Source organism: Mesoplodon bidens (assembly GCF_964165515.1).
Source record: "Mesoplodon bidens genome assembly, chromosome: X".
Taxonomy (NCBI): Eukaryota; Metazoa; Chordata; class Mammalia; order Artiodactyla; family Ziphiidae; genus Mesoplodon; species Mesoplodon bidens.
Window position 1 is genome coordinate 54738113 of NC_138163.1, and position 22847 is coordinate 54760959.

At 40.6% G+C, this 22847-nt stretch overlaps 1 protein-coding gene across 1 annotated transcript in view; it reads left to right on the forward strand.

Annotated features, from left to right (window-relative positions):
- The first annotated feature begins 5718 nt into the window (after positions 1-5718).
- TRMT2B (tRNA methyltransferase 2 homolog B) overlaps positions 5719-22847 on the forward strand; it is a 36486-nt gene continuing 19357 nt past the window's right edge. The window contains 8 exon segments of the mRNA XM_081223029.1: positions 5719-5982; positions 9860-10006; positions 10707-10761; positions 12084-12092; positions 12096-12218; positions 13028-13072; positions 13076-13131; positions 14737-14803. Of these exon segments, the coding sequence (XP_081079155.1) occupies positions 9921-10006; positions 10707-10761; positions 12084-12092; positions 12096-12218; positions 13028-13072; positions 13076-13131; positions 14737-14803 (441 nt within the window). The 5' untranslated portion in view covers positions 5719-5982; positions 9860-9920.

The following is a 22847-nucleotide window of genomic DNA, read 5'->3' on the forward strand; positions in this document are numbered from 1 at the left end:
GGTACTATTGTCAAAAACCCTTAATGTTTATCAGGGAACTGAAGGGCCCCAAAAGTAATGTGTATCTCCAAACCTAAGAGGTAGAGTTTAGAAAAAATTAGACACATAAGTCAGGAAATGATAGACTCTTCAATTGAAAATTAAAAAAAAAATAAAAGCTCACAGTGGATGAAACTAGCCATCTGTGACTCTTCCCTAAAGTGGCTTCTTGTAAATATAATTTGTAGATATACTGCAGATGAGATTAAGATGCTTCCCAATATCTCACCTGGGAGCTACTAACCTGGAATGTAATTCATGTAAGATGAGCTGTTACCTTGGCAACTGTGACATGTAATGAGGCTAGGAGGCAGTTAATATTGCAATGACAGAAGATTCTGGCAACTAGTTAGAGATGGTGGAAAAAGAACATTGGAGTGTCAGTGTTTATCCAGCATTGTTCAAGTAACAGGAACACTGATCTGGTAAAATGTGTTACAAATAACCCAGCCAAAGAGCTCCCTCAAAACCATTCAGCTCCATATATTCAAATTACAAATGATCGTTAGTTTGGTTTCTCAGGTACATTAATAGTAGGTAGGTATAACCTTGTACAGGAGATAAGAATATGTCAGTCACGAGATACTGTATTCCTCACTGGCATTTGGCTTGTAAGCCAGTCTCCTATTAACCTGCTTAGTGTAAATTAGTCCCTCAGAGTCTAAATCACTTCCACGGGAACTGATGAAATCTAGTTCTCAGTTCCATATACTGGACTATGGGAGCTTCACCAAGATTCATCAAGTCACTTTTTTTCTCTGATATCTTAGGTGTTTTTCTCTCCCCCCTAATTTTCAATGTAATGACTTTCTATTGTATAAAAAAAATAGAAAGTACAGAAATGGAAAAAAAATTTGCAAATGATCACCCCAAGCCCACTCTCTAGAAGCAACCACTGAAAACAGCTGGCATATTGCCTTCCAATGCATTTTTTTCTTTACAAATTTAAAATCATACTGAATGCACAATTCTTTATCCTGCCCTTTTCACTTAAGGTTGCCTTCTACACATATTTCTATGTCATTATAAACTTTTCAAAGACAATTTTAAGTTAAAAATTTTTTTAATTAATTAATTAATTTTTGGCTGCGTTGTGTCTTTGTTGCTGCGCACAGGCTTTTCTCTAGTTGCAGCCAGCGGGGGCTACTCTTCGTTGCGATGCGTGGGCTTCTCATTGGGTGGCTTCTCTTGTTGCAGAGCACAGGCTCTAGGTGCGTGGGCTTCAGTAGTTGTGGCACTCGGGCTCAGTAGTTGTGGCTCGCGGACTCTAGGGTGCAGGCTCAGTAGTTGCAGAGCACGGGCCTAGTTGCTCCGCGGCATGTGGGATCTTCCGGAGCAGGGCTCGAACTCGTGTTCCCTGCATTGGCAGGGAGATTCTTAACCACTGTGCCACCAGCGAAGCCCTAAGTTAAATTTTTTATTGAAGTATAATACATACAGAAAAGCACACATATGAAGAGTATAACAATGAATTTTCACAAAGTGAATACATCTTTATAACCAGCACCCAGATGAAGAAATAGAATACTACCAGCACCTCAGAAGCCTCCTCATACCCCTGCCAGCCACTCCCTGCACCAGAAAGGTAATGCCATCCTGACTTCTAACACCATACTACGAGCATAATTTTTAGTGTCTAATAGTCTATGGACAGACCATATTTTACGTAACCATTCCCTATCTTTCTAATGTTGGACCTTGAAGATGGTTTCTTATTTTTAACTTTGAGAGCCTCTGGGCATATATCTTTGTTCACATCTCTATTTCTTTAGAATAGATGCCTAGAGGTGGAATTTCTGGGGCAAATAGTATAAAATTTTTAAAGGCTCTGGATTCTAATTGCTTTCCAGGAAGTTTGTATCAATTTACAATCCCACCAGCAATGCATGAGAGCATCTGCCTCACTGTCCATGGTCTACTTTGAGGAATATCAGTTCTTTTTAAAATCTTCATTAACTTTATAGATAAAATAGTGTTATCTACTTGATATATAGTTTGCATGTTCTGTCATTATTAGTGAGGTAGAACAAGGCATTTTTTGACCAGTTATGTCTCTTTTCCTGCGAATTACCTCTCCATGTCTTTGCCAAGGTCTCTATTGTGGTCATTGGATTTTTCTTATCAGTTTATATAGCTTTTTATGCAATAAAGGAAATGACCTTTTGCCATAGTCGTATATATTTTTCTGTTTGCTTATGATTCAATTTAATTAGATTTTTGTCATATAGAAGTTTTTCAGATTTATGTAGTAAAATCTACATATGCGGTGGTTTTTTCCCACTGCTAAAGTTCTCCTGCCTCCAAATTTCAGATGTATAATCATCTATATTTTATTTTAGGGCTTTTATGATTTGATTTTTTTTGACCTTCAACTAATTCATCTGGAATTTGAGTTGATGCCTGGTAGTAGGGCTCAAATTTTCACAGGCATCACTGGGGTGCTTGTTAAAAACCCAGATATTCTTGGGCCCTATCCCCCTCCCCCCTCGGATTTTGATTCTGTGAGTGTGGGGTGGGGCTCAAGAACCTGCATGTGTTACAATCACCCCAGATGATTACGTTGCACACGGGCCCCTGTGCACATTTTGAGAAACTCTTGCAAAGTGCAGTGTAGCCTGCCTTAGTACAGAGACTCAGCACCTCCCATCTGGATGACTATAGCAATCTCCCTCAGCTTCCAAGTCACTACACCCTAAAATCCATCCTACACACAGCTGCTAAAGTTCACTTCCAGAAACATCTCATGAAAAATTCTTCACTAGCTGCCCTGTTAAGGGAACTAGATCAAACCCCTCATCCCAGCACCACAACTCCAGGCCCTTCTTTTTATTTTTCTATTTAATAAAAATGTTTAATGCCGCCCAAAAGTATAAAAATACAGTAGGGGGCTTCCCTGGTGGTGCAGTGGTTGGGGGTCCGCCTGCCGATGCAGGGGACACGGGTTCGTGCCCCAGTTGGGGAGGATCCCACATGCCGCGGAGCGGCTGGGCCCGTGAGCCATGGCCGCTGAGCCTGCGCGTCCGGAGCCTGTGCTCCGCAACGGGAGAGGCCACAGCAGTGAGAGGCCCGCGTACTACAAAAAAAAAAATACAGTAGGAATGGCTCCAGGCCCTTTATCTTCCTGGACCTATTGATCTCCACTGACTTTGGCACCACAGTCCCTTCCAGCCGGGCCTGCCTCCTTCTGGGCCTCAGACATATATTTCTCTCATTCCCCTTTTCATGCTGCAGCCCCCACCTCCTCTCAGGTGATTAAAATTCTATGCATTAGTTCAATTCTCATTCTCATCCTTCCTTAACTACCAAGAAGATCCTCTGCTTTTCTAGAATTACCAAAGCCCATGGTTGTGTATTCTGACTTTGTGAGCCTTGTCTTTCCATCAGGTCACATACTCTCGAGGGCACAGGCTATGTCTATCCCTCATGGCCTCTAACACAGGCCTAGAGGCCTGGGAAGCACACCTGAAGAGCATGGCTAATGGAACCAAATCAGCCCTAACTGCCGAGTGATTTTATTTGTTTATTTATTTTTCCAAGTGATTTTAATACATGTTATTTCTGAGAGCTAATGCCGTAGCCTCTCAGAAATCCTTTCTTTGGTCCAAAATGAGAATATTTGACAAATTTCTAGAGATTTCACTTTGTGGTGATTTGGTTTGCTGGTAACAAAGTTAAGCAAAGGTTATCTTGGTTTCGGCTCTTATTTAATTCAACAGTATTTCTTATCACCTATGACATGTTCATTTATTGACTTTCCTGTTGAAGAGTCTAACCTTTTCTATAATATGGGATATTTTCCCCCTCTTACAAATGTAATGATTTCACTTGTAGAGAAGAACATGGTTTATCAGATTAAATATATATAGAAGTGTTAAAGCTAAATAATTACATTATAGCTTCCTTAATCTCTTTTCTCTCATCACCCCTCAGTGTTCTGCCTTCTCAAATGACAGACCTTCTTTTTTTTTTTTTTTTGCGGGCATTTTTTTTGTATGTGAGCCTCTCACTGTTGTGGCTTCTCCCGTTGCGGAGCACAGGCTCCGGACACGCAGGCTCAGCGGCCATGGCTCATGGGCCCAGCCGCTCCGCGGCATGTGGGATCTTCCCAGACCGGGGCACGAACCCGTGTCCCCTGCATCGGCAGGCGGACTCTCCACCACTGCACCACCAGGGAAGCCCGACAGACCTTCTTTAAATGAGTTTGATTGTATGCTCAGAGCAGGTGAGGGTGGGGGTGAGCGAAGATATGCCCTTTTCCTTTCAGTAGACAAAGTGGGATTCAAATCAATTCAACAAATATTTATTGAGCTCCTATTGGGCACCTGGCTCTGGGCTAGGCACAACAAAAGATGCCAAGATGAGAAATGATAAAGGAGCAGAAGGGCATGGTTAGAAGAAAGGGGAAGAAGAGGTGAGGAAAGGAGTAGAGCTGGTTTTCTGAATAAGAGGGGATTAAGAGGAGAGAAAGGGAGAAGAGACCCAAAAGCACACTCTCTGGCCTGGTTTCACTTGCTAGCCCAGTGCAGGCCTAGAAACCTGAAGCAGTGGTTTGCACTCCAATTTTGCTCAAGAGCCACTAGAGCAGTTAGGAAGGCCACAATCTGAGTCAAGCACTTACCTGCTCAAGTCTTTAGAATGGGAAGCAAAGATCTCTCTTCTTTTCTTTTTTTTTAGTGGATTAATTTTTTTTTCATTAGGGTATGGTTGATTATAATACTCTATTAGTTTCAGGTGTACAACATAGTGATTCAAAACACTTATAGATTATGCTCCATTTAAAGTTATTATAAAATATTGGGCGTATTCCCTGTGTCGTACAATATAACCTTGTAGCTTATTTTATTTTACACATTGTATAAAGATCTTTTTTTTTTAAAAAGGTATATATGCACATGTGTGTGTATATACACACAGTATATACAATTATTTTTGAATGATAATAGCTAACATTTATTGAGTGTGTGCTTGCTCTGTTCTAAGCACTTTGCATGCATTAACTTCTTTAATCTTTATCAAAACCCAGTGAGGTAGGTACAATTGTTACGGATATTTTTTCAGATGAGAAAAATGAGGCACTGAGCAATTAAGTAACTGGCCCAAATTCACACAGCTTATAAGTGGCAGATCTGTGCTTTGAACCTTGGTCAGGCTGACAATGTTTGCTGTTATATGAGTTACTGGTCCTTGTTTAACTTACTGCTGTACTCAATAGGGTTAATGCATTGCCTTACACATAATAGGCATAATATGCTTTGAATAAATAACTGAAATGTTGACTATAAAGTGCTTTCCATTTAAGCCCAATTACTATTAAGCATAGAAATCTAGAGTCATAAAATGTAGATTCACTTTGCTGTAAATTTTATTCTGTTAAAGTAACAGAATAAACTTTTTTTTTACAGCACATACGTGTGCATCCTTCAGCGCTGCGATTTGAGGAAGCTACCCCGCTCTTCATCTCCCAATCTTCCAATCCATTATGGATCTGATGCCTGCAATTCTACCATTAGAAAACTATTCTTTTGGTTGTAGGCTACCCCTATAGAGGTAGCGCAGTTTACGCTACAGTAGTGCGAATTTCTAAGTGATTTAGGAGATTTATCCAGATCCACCAATGGGAGGGTGAGGAGAGCAGGCAGGGGGCGGGGTCGCGCGGAGCGGTCGCGGGGGTGGGGAAGGCGCCGGGCCTTAGCGCAAGGAGTGCTTCAGCAGATTTCTAGAGAAGCGCCCGGACAAAGTCGGGGGAAGGGCTCTCGAGACAAGCTGCATGGTGTCGGGCCAGCCAGCGCCCAGGGGGAGCCCAGCGTCCCGTCGCGTCTGTCCCGGGAGTAGAGGCGCTGGACGCACCAGGAAGTGACTCTTCCCAGCTGCTGTGATGCGGGCCCTTAGCTGATTTTGTGGTTAACCGCCTCCGGTTTGTAAGAAGATTTTTAGGTTACGAAGGTAAGAGGGGTACGTGGAGTGTCCGAAAACCCGATTTATTCCTTGCAGTAGAGAAAACTGCTTACTGCGTCAAGCTGCGCCCTGGGCGGGGAGTTGGGAAGGCAGGCGAGGTAGGGTAGGGGACGACCGGACGCTGGCTGCGTGTGGTTCCATCGAGCTCTGCGTCCGCCTGTGTTCTGACTTCCCCTTGCCGGCTCTTCCGGGCCTGCAGCCCGCCCAAGTTCAGTGGTAGCCTTTCCTAGTGTCTCTTCCTCGTTACCCTTCTTACAAACACGGTGGGCAGAACTTGCCCAAAGAAGAGAGGGATGGAAGGGCTGGTGAAGGGGGTCTGGTGGGGGAAGGAAGGACCTGACTGCACGTGGGCTGCAGTCAGGACGTAGCAGTACCCATCTGTCCGTCTGGTTTAGTCAGGAACCATGTCTGGGGCCAGGCCAGCTGCAAGAAGGGTGAACGGAGAGTGTAAGCAGGATCCTTTTCCGTGGGTGAACATTTGCTCCAAGGAGATCCTTGCCTCTGTGAGGATTAAACCTACTACGTGGTCTCTGCTTTGAACCTCTCTAAGTATTTCAGGCTGGTTAGCTATTCAGCCCTAGAGAGTTAGTATACCTTGCTCTCTGGCAGCTCTGGACCTTGGGTCTCTTACTGATCAATTCCTGAGGCAGAAATAGAGCAGTTGTCACATTCTTTTTTTTTTTTTAACTCAAGCATTTATTTAAAACAGAAAACACTATAAAAACAAAATATAACTCACTTTGACTGGTATTAGTGTACTGCCTTGAAAACTATATTTCACTTGAGAAATTACTAAGTATGATGAGAGGCTCTTTACCAGGAGAGATGTCTGGTTGGCATCCTGAAATAGTAGAATCCTATTGTAGACTATATCTGACCATTTGGAGAAATATAGAAGGACAAGGGGTACAGGGTAAGTGGAGCACAGTCATAGTGGCAGTCACCAGGGAGAGGGCCCACACTCACAAAAAGTCTAAATATCATGGGATAGAGATAACTGTACTCAAATTCCTCAGCTCCCCTGCCCCTCCGCCAACCCCCAGCGGGCCTGCAGTTTCCTTCTTCCTTCCCTGCCAGCTGGAGGGACAGGGCCCCTTTCCTGGAAGAGCACCACTCTCTCCCCCTGTAGTGTGGGCCTCCTCAGTGCCTCTCTCCATACCATTCTTTATTCTTTGTCTCCTGCCCCTTGGCTCATTCCTTTCTCTGGTTTTGCTTTTCCTTATGTCAAATATACACATTTGTCTCACCTTGGAAAAAGGTCTACCACAAGTCACACATTTGGTAGCATTAACAGGTGGTCCTGAGAGGGCCTTAAGTTCACCACACTCCAGCAGGCACTGAGGTTAGGAGAGTTTGAGTGTGTGTGTTGTTTTAAGTTTTCACATAATTGTTCTTACGCTCACAGCACTTGCATGCATTATTATATCTCGCCAGGTTTACAGGTTAGACACATTGAGGCACAAAGAAGTCAAGTGACACACCTCGAATCAGAGCCTGAGGCAGGGCAGTGACACATGTTGAACAGCTGCTGTTGGGATTAGAACATGGCCCCAGAGCCCATGTTCTTAATGACTTGTCCCTTCCTGGGAGCTGGGTGGAGTGTGTTATTGTTAACACCTGAACTCTAGGCCAGCTTAAATTTATTCTGTTAGAAATTTGAAATGCTCAGAATGCTTCCAAGCTATGACAGTTACTTTCTTTAGTACTTTGTAAACATACAAAATACTGTATGGGCTAAATATTACAGCACCCATGTCAGCATCCTCTAAATTATGTAGTGATCATGCATACTAATTTCACAGTAATAGAGGGAGCCATGGAAGAATCTTTTTAATTTTTAAAATAAATTTATTTATTTATTTATTTTTGGTTGCATTGAGTCCATGGAAGAATCTTTGTTAATAAACCTATTCCATACATTGGACTTGAAATGTATTTCATTATGAATTAAGGTACGACTTAACATTGGGATGAAATCCAAGGTAGAGGGCAAGGGCAAAAAGGTAATTTCATGGCAGATCGGTGAGGTGTCTGGCCAAGTCCATTCATGTGTCCTGGGTACTCAAAATAGTTAAACATCAATGATCAGGCACCATTAGGTAAATAGGCAACAACAGAGAGTCCTGTGTTGGAGGAAGAGGGGTTCCTTCCTCTTTCCAAAGTGAGACCCTTCACCTGTTCTAACTCTTCAGCTTTTAACTCATAGTTACTCCCACTATTCCTTCCTCTTGCTCCCTTCCTTTAATATTGCCACCCCCATTCAGTCCCATACTGTCTTTAAACATCATGACAGTTGTAATTAATATGTACTGAGTTTTTCCCAGGCCCTGGACACTGCTCAGAGCTTTACAAACACCATGTCTCTTTAATCTGCTGAGTGCTTTTTTTTTAACATCTTTATTGGAGTGTAATTGCTTCACAATGGTGTGTTAGTTTCTGCTTTATAACAAAGTGGATCAGCTATACATATACATATATCCCCATTTCTCCTCCCTCTTTCGTCTTCCTCCCACCCTCCCTATCCCACCCCTCTAGGTGATCACAAAGCACTGAGCTGATCTCTCTGTGTGTGCTATGCGGCTGCTTCCCACTAGCTATCTGTTTTACGTTTGGTAGTGTATATATGTCCATGCCACTCTCTCACTTTGTCCCAGCTTACCCTTCCCCCTCCCCGTGGGCTCAAGTCCATTCTCTACATCTGTGTCTTTATTCCTATCCTGCCCCTAGCCTCTTCAGAACCAATTTTTTTTTAGATTCCATATATATGTGTTAGCATACAGTATTTGTCTTTCTCTTTCTGACTTACTTCACTCTGTATGACAGACTCTAGGTCCATCCACCTCACTACAAATAACTCAATTTCGTTTCTTTTTATGGCTTAGTAGTATTCCATTGTATATATGTGCCACATCTTCTTTATCCATTCATCTGTTGATGGACACTTAGGTTGCTTCGACATCCTGGCTACTGTAAATAGAGCTGCAGTGAACATTGTGGTACATGTCTCTTTTTGAATTATGGTTTTCTCAGGGTATATGCCCAGTAGTGGGATTGCTGGATCATATGGTAGTTCCATTTTTAGTTTTTTAAGGAACCTCCATACTGTTCTCCATAGTGGCTGTATCAATTTACATTCCCACCAACAGTGCAAGAGGGTTCCCTTTTCTCCACACCCTCTCCAGCATTTATTGTTTGTAGATTTTTTGATGATGCCCATTCTGACTGGTGTGAGGTGATACCTCATTGTAGTTTTGATTTGCGTTTCTCTAAGGATTAGTGCTGTTGAGCATTCTTTCATGTGTTTGTTGGCAATCTGTATATCTTCTTTGGAGAAATGTCTGTTTAGGTCTTCTGCCCATTTTTGGATTGGGTTGTTTGTTTTTTTGATATTGAGCTGCATGAGCTGCTTGTAAATTTTGGAGATTAATCCTCTATCATTTGCTTTGTTTGCAAATATTTTCTCCTATTCTGAGGGTTGTCTTTTCATCTTGTTTATGGTTTCCTTTGCTGTGCAAAAGCTTTTACGTTTCATTAGGTCGCATTTGTTTATTTTTGTTTTTTTGTTTTTTATTTCCATTTTTCTAGGAGGTGGGTCAAAAGGGATCTTGCTGTGATTTATGTCATAGAGTGTTCTGCCTATGTTTTCCTCTAAGAGTTTTAGTGTCTGGCCTTACATTTAAGTCTTTAATCCATTTTGAGTTTATTTTTGTGTATGGTGTTAGGGAGTGTTCTAATTTCATTCTTTTTCATGTAGCTGTCCAGTTTTCCCAGCACCGTGCTAAGTGCTTTTTATTATCCCTTATTTAACTCTTGCAACCACTCTATAAGGTAGATGATATTATTATTTGCTCCCCTGGTGTGCCAGAAAACCTCCAGGTTGGTCACAACTCTTTCTGGGCTCAGCATGTAAGGGAAACTTCACCTACATGATAGCCAAGAAGTGTCAAAGAAGACAGAAAAGTCAGAAGAAACCAAGACATCTTGGACCACTAGATGATTCCTGGCAGGAAAGGTAAGGCCATGGGTGATATCCCTTCCCCTTAACAAATCTGAATCTCTGGGCCTACTGAAATTCTGTATGCCTGACGTACAGTGTGGCATTTGCAGGGATTCAGGGGGGCACCTCAGGTAGGATACCCAGGGCAAACTTAAGACGTCTAAGGAATGTTGGTGGAAATGCTTTGTGATTGCAGAAAATGTTCTCCTTGCCTTTATGTGTGTTTTTGGCAGAAAGAGAATATTAAACTGGGACCTTGTGTCTCAAAAGGTCCAGGACAGGTATACTGAAAACCAGGGACTTAGAGATGAGATGAATTAGAAATGAGTAGTCCCACCGCAGCCATGCAAACACAAATATACCTCATTTTATGCAACAACTGTATTTTCTAAATCAAATTATATTTTAAAAGTGTTAGGGAGGTGAGCTATTTAAAGGAACCCAACAGTGAAGCCTTTTTGTAATATGATTAATTACCTCCTGATAAATCTGGATTTTTCTTATATTAGGTTTGCCCATCTGTTCGGCTTTGTTAAGTAGACAGCACCAAAATGGGCTCTTCTCCCAGAGTCCATCTCCCCAGGGGCCTGAGAGTTAGGTCTTCTGAATGATAAGTAAAATGCGAGAGCAAATGGTGACAGGAAGTACTTATGCATAGTAGGTGCTCAGTACATATTTAGATAATGAATGAGGTGTCTGGATTATTTTATTCAAGGCTGGCTGATGTTGTGACACCACTCTGGAGGCTGAGCCATGGAGAACAGCTCAAGGTAGGTACCCAGCTTAAGTCTTCACTCCTCCATTCTGTCAGGTGCTAGACTTGTAGGAAGCTTGGCTGGACAGGTCTACCCAGATGCCCCAACGTGTCCTTAAACTCAATATGCTAATGAGTCTGAAATTTTCACTTTAGGCCAGTCATGTCTTCCAAACTCTAGAGCCTTATATCTGAATGCCTGTTTCCTTTCTTCCTTGCTTTTTTTTGGGGGTTATTCTTAGAGCTCTGTGTGTGTGAGTAGCAAGTGCTCTTGCTGCTTCATATATAGCTGCACTTTCCAACACGGTAGCCACTAGCTACATGTGGCTATTTAAATTTAAATATGGTCAATTCTCCTCTAATGCTTGTTTTGAAGATGAAAATTTGTTCCAACAGATTGATGTATTAGGGAACAATTTGAACAAAATGCAGATTTCATGTTTGCTTAGGAGTGATTTTGTCCACAAGAAACATGAGATGAAAGGGGATCCGTACCCAGCCAAACTGAGCTGGGTAAGAATTTATAAAATGAACACCCACACACACCTCACACATCTCCCAGCTCCCTCATATCACTGAGTGTGGTATGAGCCACACCCATTCACATCTGCTCTGAGAACTTTCTGTTCCACCCCCATAACCCTCCTTTCACCACCTCATGATAACTCGTAAGTAGACAGCCACTTCCACAAGCAAGTTTCAGGTCTTTGTCAGGGTAATTATTGTAGTGTTTATACATTGCTTAACCATTTAACATGGGCAAAACTTTGCTATGTTTATTAATTTCCTACCTTTTTTGTGTGTGTTACTGATAAATTTTTGGAATGTGTGTGCCCAACCCCATTTTCCCATGAGCCCTGTGATTTCTTTTGAGTAATTTTGCGTAGTATGCTTTAGGAATGCTTGTGTCACGTGATAGCAGAGCCGACTGTTAATCAAAATGAAATAAAATTAAAAATTCATTTCCTCAGTCACATGAGTCACATTTCAAGTGCTCAGTAGCCACCTGTAGCTAGTGTAGGCTGCCATATTACATAGAACATAACACCAATAGAGAACATTTCCATTATCACAGCAAGTTCTACTGGACAGCACTAACATATAGCTGGAATGTTCAGTCTGAAAGGTCAGTTGAAATGGTGAGCTTACACAAGAGCTCACTTGACCTTTTCCCAGTACCTCATTAGGTCTGTTGCTGTTCCATCATTCTGAGTTCCTTATCTGCTGAGACCGTGACCCAAGAATCCGTGAGACAACCTTCTCTTATCCTGTTTGTTTTCTATTCTTTGAGGTGATACTGCAGAAGTCTTTTGTTTCACTGCTTATCTTCTTTTGCAGGTGAAATTCTAAGCTCAGAAGAAAATTTTACAGAGACTGGAATCTTACCTACAAATGCTCAATGGAGTCAATGTGACAACAGCTGCACCCAGATCTGAGGGGCTCTGTTACTTTCTCCATCCTATTATACCTTCTGTAAACCCCTACTTCCCTATCCTTTATCTACCAAGTCTCCTTAATAGCTAATACTATCAGCCAATACTTAACCAGGCATTTGCTGGGGACCAGGCCCTATGCTAAGTGAGTAACATGTATCATTGTCTTGTTTACTATTTACAGTCACACTGAGGGATAGACAGTGTCATTTTACAGATGAATACTTGAGGCTCAGAGAGATTAAGTGATTCCACCAAGGACACACATCTAGAAAGTGCCAGAGCTAAGGTTTACACTCATGTTGATCTGATGCAGAGCCCACTTTCTCAACCAGTATGCTACTGCCTCCTTAGAAAGATTCCAGACTTTGGAAAACTTCTAATGAGGCCGCAGAAAGGCAGAATTTAATCTGTGGCAGAGGTTGGCAAACTGTGGCCCTGAGGCCAAATCTGCTCTGCTGCTCGACTTTGTAAATAAAGTTTTATTGGAACACAGCTGAGCTCACTTGTTTATGGATTGTCTGTGGCTACTTTTGCACTACAGTGGCAGAGTTGAATAGTTGTGACAGGGACCATATGGCCTGCAAAGCCTAAAATGATTTACTGTCTGGCCGTTTACTGAAAAAGTTTTCTGACTCCTGCTTTACGGCAAGATTGGAACTCCTTTCTCCTATGGAGTGTCTATGGAGTAGTTTGATCTTCTCAGTCATGGAATTTCACCTATGCCATACCTTCCAAGCAAGCATCATTTATTTTTTCTCATCCAGAGAACATTCTTTCATTCTTTGTATTGTCCTCCTTGGTTTTATTTGACCTGTTGTCCCTCTCCTGTCCTTCTGCCTTCTCCAGCCTGTCATCAATGGCTACCGAAATAAGTCCACCTTCTCTGTGAACTGAGGTCCAGATGGCAATCCAAAGACAGTGGGGTACTACCTGGGAACTTGGAGAGGTCAGTCAAAGGCTGTGACTAGTAGAAATAACAAACCAAAAACTGAGAGGAAAGGGGAGGGTGCAGAGAACAGTGTCTGTTGGAGTGGAGAGGAGTGGGAAATATGGTGGCTTTAAAGGAGAAAGTTGAATTGGAAACCTTTGATGCAGAGCGTGATCAGAAGATTAATTGGAGATGTGATACACACACACACACACACACACACACACACACACACACACACACACACAGTGGAATATTACTCAGCTATGAAAAATGAAATAATGCCATTTGCAGCAATGTGGACCTAGAGATTATCATATTAAGTGAGGTAAGCCAGACAGAGAAAAACAAATATCATATCGTTTATATGTGGAATCAAAAAAAATGATACAAATGAACTTACTTGCAAACCAGAAATAGACCCACAGGCATAGAAAACAAACTTATGGTTACCAAAGGGGAAAGTGGGGAAGGGATAAATTAGGAGTTTGGGATTAACATATACACACTACTATATATAAAATAGATGACCAACAAGGGCCTACTGTATAGGACAGGGAACTATACTCAATATTTTGTAATAACCTATAAAGGAAAAGAATCTAAAAAAGAATATATATATATATATGTATATATATACATATAAAACTGAATCACTGTGCTGTACACCTGAAAGTAACACAACATTGTAAATCAACTATACTTCAATTTAAAAAAAAAGCATTAAAAAATAAGGTTAATTGGGGATACTTTTTGGTGAGTAGTCATTGTATTATAGTGCTAGGAATCAACCTCCCCGCTCCCCCAGCTTTCTTCCTCTAAAAGCCATATGCCTGAGACCTAGTAAGCACTTCATAAATTTTGACGCTGCTGCTGCTGCTCTCTCATTATCATCATTGTTGTCAACATCATCATCATCATCATCGTTATCATTTTATGTTACTGTACTGGGAGCAGTCTCCTGCTTATTAGAGACATGCCCTTTCTATTTCACATCCCCATATCCCTGAAAATTAAGAGCTTTCTGTGATAAATCTGCCTTAAAAGAACTGGTAGGGGAGGTGAGTGCTGGTGAGAGAAATCACAGTGGCATATTTCTGAGACTTAATTCCAGTATCCATTCCCAGATTCCATTCCTGGACTTACCATTTTCAATAAATCCACTTGAAACACCATCATTTTATATTGGTCACAGTGTTTAATATCCATATGCCTTAAACTACAGTTCATTAGGGTAGGCACTTGGGTTTCTTTTTTTCCCCTGTGTGCTGAATTAAATGAGTATATGACGTCAGTGTTCTGTTATTCACTAACAGAAAAACAAAACCCATTATATTTTACTTCCCTCTTAAAATCTGAACAGAAAGCAGACATTATCATATTGCACATTTGTGGCATGAGAGAAAATATTGTGGACTAGCTCCATTAAGAAGAAGCTTTTTAATGGCCGGACCAGGAAACAGGTTTTCTCTGAAAAATGGCCTTGAGCATGAAATAGGTACTTTGCTTCTTCGTATTTGCATATGCCTCTTTGGATTAGGGGATTTGAGTTGCTAGACATTTTATTCTAAATAATCTTTTAGGAAGAAAACCATGTAATTCAAATTCTTTTTCCTTCCATAGACAGGAACATAGTCTGTGTACTGTCTAACCATCTGAAAAACATCCCCAAGAAACACAGTCAAGTGGCACAGGTAGTAAGGAACAAAGGCTGGTTGAAGATGACCCCAGGCATTGTAGTCTATAACAGCAGCATGCCTGACATTTTAATAATAGAGCTCTTCTAGTGCTACAGGGGAAGAGGGGTTCTGTTCTGAAAGTGTACTTCTTAATGGTGGAGAGAACATTGCTAGTGTTTCATTTCAGAGAGGGTGGAGAGGAGGAGAGAGAACTGCATCCATTATTGCAAATGTCAAGCATCCAAGGAATTTAATACAAGGGAAATTTAGGACAGAGATATACTGATTAGGGCAGGATAGAAAATGGCAGGTGTCTGTATTTGGAAGGCTAGTGTTTTCAGCAGAACAAGGTTGAAACATATCATGAGAGATGTGGGAGTGGGCGTAAGGCATCTACATCATTAGATTGGCCTCAGACATTTTAGTATCCCTCTATTTCATGCACCCACTATTTATTGAGTACCTACTATGTGTCAGGCACTGGACTAGGTCCTGGGGATCCAGTGGTGACTCAAACAAACATGGTGCCTGCCCTCCTGGAACTTAAAAAGGCAAAAGAAACAGGACTTCCAACTGACATACTTGTTCCCTGTTTATACTTACAGCACCCATCCTCCTAATGATTCAGCTGTCTGACACTTGGGTGGTGCCTTCTCATAGGACACATCTTGACCTCAAAGATTTCCTGGCTAGAACACAGCTCCCATCATAGGATCATTCTCCAGAAATCTTCCTACATGACCCTTGTCAGCTTCTTCTCCTATTGTCTTCAGTGACTATTCCAAACTCTTACCTCTCCTCGAATTTCCTATCCCATCACCTTTACCCTTGCTCTTGACAGATGGCTGTGCCTGGTTCTTCACTGGAAAATTAAGACCAACAGATGAGAATTCCCTTAGCTGCTTCCCCTACCATCTACCAATTTCCCTGAAATCTTACCCCTCCTTTCCCTCCTATCTCAGTGAAATGCTGTTAGTCTTCTACCTGTCCAAGGCTATTCTTCTTCCCTGAAACACTATCTTGGACTCATCTCCTCTCTCCCCAGTTCCCTTATTCCTTTTTTACATTCCCTCTTTCTCCCGTTTCTTTACCTATTTTTCTCCATCTCTATCGGCTCTTTTCTTTCAGTTCATAAACATATTCAATAAAAAAAATCTGATGGTTCTTGCTTCTGCCCCCAACAATTCCTAGAAATTAATCTTGCCAAAGTCATCAGTGAGCTCCGTTTTGCCAAATTAAATGGAAACTTTCTGCCCCTAACTTACTCAACTTTTCTCTGCCTTTGGTACCACTTATTATTCTTATTTTCCTCCTTGGGAACACTGTCTTTGTTTGGTTTCTGTGATACCATTCTCTGATGGTTTTCCTCCTATTTCAGTGGCCACTTCTTAGTCATTCTCATGGGATCTTTTTCTCCCTTTCTTTCCCACGATAAGTGTTGGTGTCCTCCAGGACTCTGTGCTTGGCCTTCTTTTTGAATTATTCATGGGAGATTGCACGCCACTGTAGCTGATGATTGGGATGACCACCTGTAAATTGACAACTCCTAAACTTATATTTGCATACCAGCTCCATCTTGAGCTTCAGGAGGTGGGGTTCCAAAGGCTACTGAACATCCTCGCCTAGTTTTCCTGTAGAGCTCTTCAAATCAGCATTGGCCCAGATCCAGATTTCTCAACCTTCACACTATTAACATTTTGGGTTGGATGATTATTTATTGTGTGGGGCTATTAGGTGCACTGGAGAATGTTTAGCAGCATCCGTGGCCTCTGCCCCTAGAGGCCGTGAGTTGTGACAACCAAAAATGCCTCCAGATATCTCTTGTGGGGCACAATCGTCTCCTGTTGAGAACCATTGCCCTGAACTAAATTTACCCTCTTCCCTTTCCAAATGTGCCCTTTTTTTCTCACCTTAGTAAATGGTAGCAACATGTACTAGAAACATATGTCCTCTTAGACTCCTCTGTCTTAATCCTACCACTTCCTCCTCAGCCACATATAATAAATCTCCACGTCCTTTCAGTTTTCTTTTCTTTTTTTTTTGTTTTCTTATTTATTTCGTTCAGTTTTCCTTTCTAAATATACTTTGACTCTACCCTTTTCTTTCTATTTCCACCACCATCATCACCACTCCAGTCCAACCAACCGGTCTCACTGATATTTAGCATCTGTATTGTTATGACTGTAGATATTCACTCCTGAGCCAAGTAGATGCACTAAGATTTTGTTTCCTTTATTGTACTTGTTTTTTTTCTTTCATTTTATGTTGTGGAAAATTACAAACGTATAAAAGTATAGATGGTATAACAAACCCCATGTACCCATTACCCAGCTTCAGTAACTATCAACACATGGCCCATCTTGCTTTCACTATACTCTCACCCACTTTCCACCAGCCCCTTTGGATTTGTTTGAGGCAAATTCCAGACATTATATCATATAAGATATAAATACCACAGCATGAGTTTTAACAGAAAGGACTTAATTTTTTAACATAGTTTTATACCATTGTCACACCTTCAAATAAACATTTATCCCATAATATCATCAACTACCTAGTAAATGTTCAGATTTGGCACTGTTTTATCTCATAAAAAGCTTAATTGATATAGTTGGCTTGTTCAAATCAGGATTCAAACAGGTATATACATTGCATTTGATTAACATGTCTCTTTAGCCTCTTAATTTGTAAGTACCCCTCCCTATTAATTTTTTTGTCCCTGCAATTTACTTTTTGAACAAACTGGTTGGTTTTCCTCTGGAGATTCTCCCATTCTGGATTTTGCTGATCGAATCCCCTTGATATCATTGAATGTTCTTCCTCTATCCCCTGTATTTCTTCTAAGCTGGTAGATCTAGAGCGTTGGTCAGATTCAGGTTTGATTTTTGGCAAGAATGTTTTTATATGTAGATGTCTAATGGGCTCTCTTTTTTGGTGATGTTAACATTGAACAGCAGATTCAGGTGTCATCAGTCTGATCCACTCATTGAAAAGTTCCCTGTCAGCTTTTCGCTTAATGGTTTAGCTGTCATTAGTGATCAGTGCCTAGATCTCTTATTTCGGCGGGGTGGGGGGGGGGTTGCAATGCAGTTATGTTCTAAATCTATCATTTATTAGCTGGAATTCTTCTAGAAATAACTTTTCCCTATCAACCCTTTGGTTGCTCTAAGGTACTCTTACAGGTAAGGCAGGATAAATCCTTGGTTCTTTCGCCTTCCTCAAAAGATGATCAGTTAATGTGTTTGTTTTGGTATCATTAGGAACTCATAGTTTTGTGGGTTTTTTTTCTTTTGCGGCACGTGGGCCTCTCACCGTTGCAGCCTCTCCGGCTGCGGAGCACAGGCTCCAGATGCGCAGGCTCAGCGGCCATGGCTCACAGGCCCAGCCGCTCCACAGCATGTGGGATCCTCCCAGACTAGGGCATGAAGCCGTGTCCCTTGCATCGGCAGGCAGACTCTCAACCACTGCGCCACCAGGGAAGCCCAACTCATAGATTTTTAACATACTTGATATGTTTCAATCTACTGCAGATACTAGGGGTTTTTTGGTACTCCAATTGCTGCATTTTGGGCTAACTGGAACCTCTTTAAATTGGCTGTGAGACCTAGATGGCCGTGATAGTTCTGGAATGATAAGATATTTCTAGCACATCTAGTCCATTTTATGTGTGGGAGCTGGAATCAGCCGTTTCTTTAAGGAATCCTTGTCTCTTTTAGTGGGAAATGGCAGGGTTCTAGCTGCGTGCTTTTTATACTGAGTTGGTCATATTTCAGTGCCTTTTTAGTGGACAGAGCTAAGAAATATTTTTAAAAAGAAAATATATCATGAGTTCACAGTAATATGTCCAAATCAAATTAAAAATTATAGAGTTTTTACTTAAATCCTTTGACTTTATATTTTTATCTCTTGTCTTTTACCATTAAAACTTTAGTCCTGACAACATTAGCATACTTACAGTTGACCCTTGAACAAGGCCATGGTTAAGGGCACCAACCCCCGTGCAGTCGAAAATCCACTTCGTATCTGTGGTTCCACATCTGTGGATTCAATCAGCCGTGCGTCGTGTAGTACTGTAGTACACCTTTAGTGAAAAAAATCTTCATATAAGTGGACCTGTGCAGTTCAAACCCGTGTTGTTCAAGGGTCAGCTGTACTTATTTATTCTATCCTACTCTTTACATATAATTTCAGAACAACAATACTAGTATTATTACTAACAAATGATTACTGAAAAGAGCTCAAGATTTCTGTCCAGTTCTTTTTGTCCAATTATTGTGGCTCTGAAGGAATTCATCTCTTTGTAGTTACATCACCAACTTGACATGATACATGGATTCTTTTTTTTCCTTCATTCTTCTTGCTTTCTAATTTTAGGGATTGATTTTTTTTCTTTTTCCTTTTGATTACATTTTTGTTTTATAATTTTGTAAGATATTTACATGGTTTCAAAGTCATATCTACAAAATAAAGGTGTATTTTCTTTTTGTTTTGTTCTTTGGCTGCGCCACATGCAGGATCTTAGTTCCCTGACCGGGGATTGAACCCGCCCCCGCTGCAGTGGAAGTGCAGAGTCTTAACCACTGGACCTCCAGGGAAGTCCCATAAAGGTGTACTTAAAGAGGTCTAGCTTTCACTTCTGTCCCCTCTGCCCACTTCCCTTCCTCCTTCTATGGGTAACATTTTTATTCACTTATATTTATTTTAAAAAATGGAAACATATTTGTATCTCCCCTCTTCTTAGCTAAAAGGTAGCTTAATATGGACACAGTTCTGTACCTTTTTTTCCACATAATAATATGCTTCATTTTTTAAAATATTTACAGTTGTTATATCTTCTTCTTGGATCAATCCTTTGATCATTTTTTAACATCTTTATTGGAGTATAATTGCTTTACAATGGTGTGTTAGTTTCTGCTGTATGCTTCATTTTTTAAAAAAATAACTGCTTAGTCCTATGTAATATGATGGATTTTATAACTTTTAGTTTTTATTGGCTTGAATAATTACCTCATTTTCTCATTGGCTTAATTTTCTATGAACCTATTGCTAATTTTTTTTCTGAGTGCTCTAAGAACTCTGTCAGACATTCATCAATATTCTCCATATGGTCAAAAACTTGAGTTTAGTATTTTCCCTGAAGACCTTTTTTCTGGAGTCTCCCTCCTAGGCTCCTGAGGCCTTCTGCCTAGCTGTTATCTTGGGACTCCTTTTGCTGTTCTTCTGTCTTTCCCCGTTTCTCAGATCCCCTGTCTTCCTTTTTCTGGTTTACATCCTCATTTAGCTGGGATACAACCTCCATTAGCTTCCTGAGGAAGGGTGCCTACGAGTAAACTTTGAGTCTTTGCATGTCTGTAAATGTCTTAGTTCTTTCCTGACATATGGCTGAGAGTATTTCTAGATTTCAAATTCTAGGTTTGAATCATTTGCCTTTATAAATTTGAAGACATGGTTTCATTGTCATCTGGCCGCTAATATTGTGTAAGTCTGGATGCTACTTTAAGTCCTATTCCTTTGTAGATAATCTCTCCCCTCTTTTTTTCTCTAGAAGCTTTTAGGGAATCTCTGTCCATGAAACTTCATGACCATGTGGCCCTTCTTTCATTCATTGTGATGGGCACTTTCTAGTCCTTGTCAAGCTGGAAACTAATACTTTCAGACATGGGAAATTTTCCTGTATTAATATTTTTTTAATTTATTTTTTATTTTTATATTTTTGGCCATGCCACGTGGCTTGTGGGATCTTAGTTCCCCAACCAGGGACTGAACCTGGGCCCCTGCAGTGAAAGTGCCAAGTCCTTACCACTGGACCACCAGGGAATTCCCTATTTTTATTTTTTTAATTGAAGTATAGTTGATTTACAATGTTGTGTTAGTTTCATGTGTACGGCAAACTGATTCAGTTATATATATATATATATATATATATTCTTTATCAGATTCTTTTCCATTATAGGTTATTATAAGATGTTGAATATACTTCCCAGTGCCATACAGTAGATCCTTGTTGTTTCTCTAGTTTATGTATAGTAGTGTGTATATGTTAATCCCAAAATCCTAATTTATCCCTCCCCTGCCCCTTCCCCTTTGGTAGCCATAAGTTTGTTTCTATATCTGTGAGTCTGTTTCTGTTTTATTTATGTATATATGTATGTATGTATGTATGTATGTATGTATGTATGTATGGCTGTGTTGGGTCTTCATTGCTGTGCGTGGGCTTTCTCTAGTTGCAGTGAGTGGGGGCTACTCTTTGTTGTGGTGCACGGTCTTCTCATTGTTGTGGCTTCTCTTGTCGCGGAGCGTGGGCTCTAGGCACGCAGGCTTCAGTAGTTGTGGCACATGGGCTCAGTAGTTGTGGTTTGTGGGCTCTAAAGCTCAGGCTCAGTAGTTGTGGTGCACGGGCTTAGTTGCTCCACGGCATGTGGGATCTTCCCAGGCCAGGGCTCGAACCCATGTCCCTTGCATTGGCAGGCAGATTCTTAACCACTGCACCACCAGGGATGCCCTCTGTTTGGTAAATAAGTTCATTTGTATCATTGTTTTAGATTCCACATATAGGTGATATCATATGATATTTATCTTTCTCTGTCTGACTTACTTCACTTAGTATGATAATCTCTAGGCCCATCTATGGGTTACTGCAAATGGCATTATTTCATTCTTTTTATGGCTGAGTAATATTTCATTGTATATATGTACCACATCTTCTTTATTCGTTCCTCTGTCGATGGACATTTATGTTGCTTCCTTGTCTTGGCTATTGTAAATAGTGCTCCTATGAATATTGGGGTGCATGCATCTTTTCAAATTAGAGTTTTCTCCAGATATCTGCCCAGGAGTGGGATTGCTGGATCATATGGCAACTCTATTTTTAGTCTTTTAAGGAACCTCCATACTGTTCTCCATAGTGGCTGCACCAATTTACATTCCCACTGACACTGTAGGAGGGTTCCCTTTTCTCCACACCCTCTCCGCCATTTATTATTTGTAGACTTTTTTATAAATTGGAGTATAGTTGCTTTACAAAGTTGTATTAGTTTCTGCTGTACAACAAAGTGATTCAGTTATACGTATATATATATATATATATATATATATATATATATATATATATATCCACTCTTTTTTAGATTTCCTTCCCATTTAGGTCACCACAGAGCATTGAGTAAAGTTCCCTGTGCTATACAGTACATTCTCATTAGTTATCTATTTTATATATAGTATTTGTAGACTTTTTGATGATGGCCATTCTGACTGGTGTGATGTATTATTTCTTTAATTACTTCCTTCCTCTCATTTTCTTTCTTCTCTCTATACCTCCTATTATTTGGATTTTGGACTTCATGAATTGATTCTGTAATCTGCTACTCATTCCTCTTCTATTTTCCATCTTTTTCCCTTTTGTTCTTCTTTTTGTGAAATTTTCTTGAAATAAATGCCAACATTTTTATTGACTTTTTTCTACCACCTTTTAATTTTCAAAAGTTTTTGCTTGTTCTCTGATTGTTCCTTTTGTATAGCATCTTCTTTTTTTAAATAATGTAATATATATATACACATATATATATATTTTTAATCTTGCTTTTGCCTTTTTTTTTCCTGTTTTTTGAATTGTCTGCTTCCTTCAGGGATCTTTTTCCCCTGTTTGTTTTGGGTATTGTCTTTTGCAATGAAGGCTTTAATCAAATAGCTGGTGGTAGTTGCCTGACTGTTCATGTTTAAGCATGAGGCTTTAAATTGATTGTCAATTCAGCTTGAGTGGGTTTGTTGATTCTTGGCTTCACCGCTGGTGCTTGTGGGTGGGGGGCCCATATCTCTCTCTTGGGAGATCATTACTCTGGGACTATTTGGTTTCTTGAGAGAATTTACATTGAATCTTCCTGTTTCCACCCCTGTGCCACCACTCTGCCTGGTGTTTCCTGGTATTTGTGTTTTCATTTTTTCCTAAGGGAAAAAAAATCCCCAACCTCCTGCTACAGAAGGATAGAGGTTTTTAGTAGGATGAGGTTGTTTACCAGTTTTATGTCCAGACTTTCAACCAAACCCTGTTTTTAACCCTGTA